This window comes from Habropoda laboriosa, unplaced genomic scaffold (assembly GCF_001263275.1).
Source record: "Habropoda laboriosa isolate 0110345459 unplaced genomic scaffold, ASM126327v1 scaffold42, whole genome shotgun sequence".
NCBI lineage: Eukaryota > Metazoa > Arthropoda > Insecta > Hymenoptera > Apidae > Habropoda > Habropoda laboriosa.
Window position 1 is genome coordinate 1,519,279 of NW_017100181.1, and position 5,367 is coordinate 1,524,645.

The 5,367-nt window shown below is 28.4% G+C and overlaps 1 protein-coding gene across 1 annotated transcript in view; it reads left to right on the top strand.

The window, feature by feature from the left end:
• The window catches only part of LOC108579073, a 12,297-nt gene that overhangs the window by 6,019 nt on the left and 911 nt on the right, over positions 1 to 5,367 (top strand). The window contains exons 6-10 of the mRNA XM_017942515.1: positions 401 to 530; positions 609 to 762; positions 894 to 1,082; positions 1,164 to 1,283; positions 1,370 to 4,656. Of these exons, the coding sequence (XP_017798004.1) occupies positions 401 to 530; positions 609 to 762; positions 894 to 1,082; positions 1,164 to 1,283; positions 1,370 to 4,656 (3,880 nt within the window). The remainder of the gene's footprint in view (positions 1 to 400; positions 531 to 608; positions 763 to 893; positions 1,083 to 1,163; positions 1,284 to 1,369; positions 4,657 to 5,367) is intronic.

A 5,367-nucleotide genomic window follows, 5' to 3' on the forward strand; every position in this document is an offset into this window, starting at 1 on the left:
ATACTTTAAAACATATTTTATGTAATGAAATAAAATTAACATGGAATGTTTTTGGTAGTGTGAGAGCATATCCTCTGCTCCTAATCCTGCCTTTTCACCTGTAGCCAGTCCAATACTAACAATAAGTACCTCTCGATGTCGGTTTGTGATGTCCGAGTTCCAGAAACGTTACGTTCTACAGATTCCCCAGTATCTTCATTATCAATTTTTCTTTCATCCCTTAGATCATCATCTAGATTTTGTGTTTTAGTTGTTGAATCGACAAATATTGTATGTTTATCTAAACCTATTATTACTACCACTTCTGAGACCGATATTACGGTTAATTTAAGTTTAAAAGTTAATATTACAGTCAACTGATTCAGATTATTCTGATAATGTGATAAATTTCTGTTAACAGTTGCAGCATTAAAAATGAATACTGGCATAAGAGAGCTTTACTTAGCTGATAACATGCTGAACTTATACGATGCGATACAGCTTGGTTCTCTTCTTAGGTTAAATAATCATATACAATTACTTGATATTAGGTATGTATTGATAAAAAAAATGGTATTTATAATATTATATTTTATGATACTATAAAAGTATCGTTAATTTGCTTTCAGTAATAACGTCATTCAAGATGATGGTGTACATGATATCTTAGAGGGTCTGATTAATCAAATAAATGAAGACAAGGATGGTAAAGGCTTAAGCATATTAATATTATGGAATAACCAACTCACAAAAAAATCATGTCCCCATTTGGCACGTATAATAGTATGTAATTTTATTTATCATTATAATTGTGCATGTGTGAACTATAAACTTATTATTAGTTTTTTGTACATTTATATTCTACTGCATTAATACTATTATGTATACTATATTAATACTATTTATATACATAGGCATTGTCTAAGACATTAGAAACATTGAATATTGGAAAAAATATATTGACTGATGAATTGTTATTTGTTGTAAAAGATGCACTGAAAAAAAATCGTGTTTTATTACAATTGGGAATACAATCAACTGAACTTACATGTGATGGAATTGTTACGTTATCTGAGATTATTGAAATAAACCAAGTTTTACAAGTAAATATTGAAGATTTCTAAATGTTAGGAAGAGATTAAAAATGATCTCGTATTAAATTTGTATCTCTTTTATTATTTTAGAGGATAGATTTGCGAAATAATAGCATACAAATAACTGGAATGAGTGCACTCAGTTCTGCTATAAAAAAAAATAAAAGTATTACTAAAATAGATTTGGATGATACACCTGACATGAAAGTAGTAAGTAAACATGTTCATTATACCATATAAAAACTCATTCCACAGGATTACATATTGTTGTTTCTTTTTTCTTCTGTTAATAATAGGATGACCTAACCCAGACCTTGCATCAGTACACGCAGCTTGTAGCTGAAATTCGAAGCTGTTGTTTGGAAAACGAGCAAAATCGTACTTTAGAAGAAAATAGCGAAGGTTTTGAAAATTCATATCATAGCAGATTCTGTAGTACAACCTCCCGTAAAATTTCGCTTACTTGTCAAACACTGCCATGTTCTTTATCATCCGTGATTTCAATACAAAAAGATGAATCTGGACGATCGATGCTCGAACCAAAACGTATTAATGGAGGTCGTCTTCGTTCCCCAGCTCCTAGTCCTGCCTCTTCACCTATAGCCAGTCCAATACTAAGTCCCTCTCGAAGTCGGTTTGTGGTCTCCCGAGTTCCAGAAACGTTACGTTCTACAGATTCCTCAGTATCTTCGTCATCAATTTTTCTTTCATCCCTTGGATCATCACCTACCTGTGTCACTTCTGCAAGTGGGTCATCTAGATTTCGTGTTTCAGTTGTTGAATCAGCAAATACTGTGTGTTTACCTAAACCTATTATTACTACCACTACTGAGACCGATATTACGGTTAATTTAAGTTCAAAAGTTAATATTACAGAGTCAACTGATTCAGATGATTCTGATAATGTATTCACATCTGAATCAGAAACAAATAATGATCAAACTATTGACAATTTACGAAATACTTCAAACGATGTATCTCATTTAGTTTCAAATATGGTAGAGGAAACGTGTACACCAATGATACCTGAATGTCCTAACGTAGAAGAATTAAATACAAATAAATCTTTTGTTAAGGCAACTATTAGAACTCAGTCCAATGATAATATAAGTTCTACTACTTTAGAACGCAAAGAAGATGGTGATTTACCAGACAATCAGATTATTTCAACACAATTGAAAAATATTTCAGCAACAAGAAATATAGAAAAAGTAGAAAAGTGTTCTAATGAAGATACAACAAATACAAAAATATCTACAAACATAGATAAAAATGATAAAAGTTTTACTTGTTCTGCAATAAGTGATAAATCAGTAATTATTAATAAAGATCATGATACGACAAATAAAGTAACAAATACTTTTACGAACGAAAATATAGAATTGCAATCGCAAACAAAACATGATCCTATACAAAAAAATACTTCTAATTTAGGAAAATTACTTTCACTATTTCAACAGTCTAGTTGTTTTTTTTCTGATACTACTTCTATTAATCAATTGAAAAGTAAAAGTACACTTCAAGGTAGCATAAACAGCATGATGACTCTTGGAGATAAATTCCATTATTACATAAAAGATAAGAGAGATAGGATTTATAATCGTGAAACAGAAGAATCTTCAGTATCGCTAAAAAGTAAATCAAAATTTTTCAATGTTTCTCAATTACCAAGTTTACAAAGTTTAGCAAATATGATTCCATCATTTAGGTTTGAGGGTAATTTAAATACTCCTGAACAGAGTAATAAGTCTTGTCCCAAAGAAGTGAATCTTTTACTTGAGAAAGATTGCGGAAATAACATAGAGAAAGAATGTACTGATCATAGCTGTGAAAGCAAAAATTTAAACGTAAATTTAGAAGAACAAAAGAATAATGTTCCCATTTTAGATAATCAGTTATTATCTGAAAATATACAATCAAAATTTCCTGTTGGAGTTACTAACAAAGACGTAGTATTAACTGCAAATTGCATCGTTTCAAATATAATCGATACTTGTTCTAAAATTGTAAATGATAATTTATTAATGCATGTTTCGAATAGTAACGCAATTGTACCTGTACCTAAATTAATAGGTATATCTGAATATTCTGCTTTAAAAGCAGCTACAACCAATGTACAGAAAGAAAATATAGCGGAAATACTAGACAAAGTAGATCCTATACTAATAAAAGAAACGAATAATAAAACTTTAACAGACAGTATTAATTTTACTAGTGATAGCAACTCCTTATCGTGTAGTGTAACGTATGATGTAAGCAATGATATGCATACTGTACATATGCCTGACAGAATGCACAATTTAGTAATATTAAATTTAAGTACAAAACATAATGTTGAAAATAATTCTGCTTTTAATGTAAATAGTACACAAAATAATATGGCATGTTTTGTATGTAATGGAAAATGTGTCTGTAATGTAAATAATAAATCACTTGAATGCTATAATACGTTGAAGAATGTAGAAACAAATTGTTTAAATAATGAAGTTACCAGAATGTATAGTATTAACAGTAATAGTGATAAAAAAGTTTTTATAAATGTTCATAACATGCCAAGCAATAAAGTAGAAAGAATAAATGCATGTCGTGTAAATAGTAGTACGAATTGGAAGGATACAGCTGTAAATAACATACCAGAAGCAAAGATATCAAACATAAATTGCATCTGTAAAAATACTAACTTCGAATTTAATGATGGTAGCACAGATTTATGTGCTTCAGTACTTCATACAAATGTAAGTACACAAATAAAACAGAAAGTGATAGAACCATTTATTACAAAAGATAACAAATATTTGAAAATAAGTAATGTAAATGAGATGGAAATTAATAACTCCATTATGGAAAGAACTATGGATAATGCATTCAGAAGTATGAACATCGTTATACCTATACCAAGAACGTACTTTTGTATGACAAATTTCAATAAGTTCTTTCTTAGAAATCTTTTACATCATGTAGCTGACATCTCTATTGATGGGTCTACATTCAATGCATTTTCATTAGAAATTACACCTAAAAATTGGCCAAACAATAATATTATTAAAATAAAGACCTTATTTTATGATTTATCTCAAATATCTTATTCATTAATGAATGCTATAACTGAGAAACCAGAAAATATTCATAACAAGAATCAAGTTTCTAAAATAGAAAGAAATTTTTCTGTGTATGATTATGCCGAAGAAAGTGCAAGTTTCTACACAAAACAGAGATTCAAAGAAAATGACATTTTTGGAATTGTTTCTGAATGTTCTTCAGTACCTGTAATGGTTGATCCTATTGTCTATCCAAAAAGAGATGTATCTTATTTGAAAGAAAGCAATGCTGTATGCGATAATTTATCAGAAAACATTCATATACTCAGTAATTTTGGATCAAATATTGCTCAACATTTAAAATGCCCAAATTCAGATGATATAAGTGATACAACTCATCAATATTTTAATACAATTGAATGTACAGTTGCCACAACTATGTGTTCAACGACTGCAGTGAATACAAAGGGCAATACAACAGTTGACATTATTTCTGATCAGAGTACTAATATTGCTGAGCCTCCGTCAGTAATTCGCGCAACAAGGTGAGTAAAGTCCGTTAAAAAAATTGATAAAGATCGTAAGTCTATATTACGTTAGAGATATTTCAGAAGAAAATATTTATTAAATGCTTAAATATGCATATTTTTGTATTATACAATTTATATACAAATCCAAGTATTTTGTTTAAATTTTAAATTTGAATATTGAAAAATATGAAAGAACTGTTATATGTTATATATATATATATGAAAGAACCCTTTTATTGTTACTTTTTCACTTGATGTTTAAAAACAGGTTTAAAATATATTTTTTACTATAAATATGAAGCTCTCTATATTAGTCAAATTTGATACATTTAATATCAAACATTTAAACTAGTTTTAATAGGTAAAATGACTAGCACAAATATATGATTGACTGGAAAATACTGTTTTCTTCTGTTATATTAGAATTGTTAACAAAAATAGAATTTCCTTTATTTTAAATTGAGTATAAATTGAAACATGTTATATTAAATAATTACTTCATTTGCGTTATGGAAATGGAATTATCATGTAATAATGGAAAACATTAAGTATATTACAATGAAAAAAGTTATTTCATGCTTAATATTATTTAAACAATTTCATGCTGCTTATTCTTCATCATATCTCATCATATTTGATATGATAACTTAAGAATTGTTAATAAATAAATTATACATAAAATAAACAAATTCATCTGCCATAAATATGTGGATTTATAAAACTCAT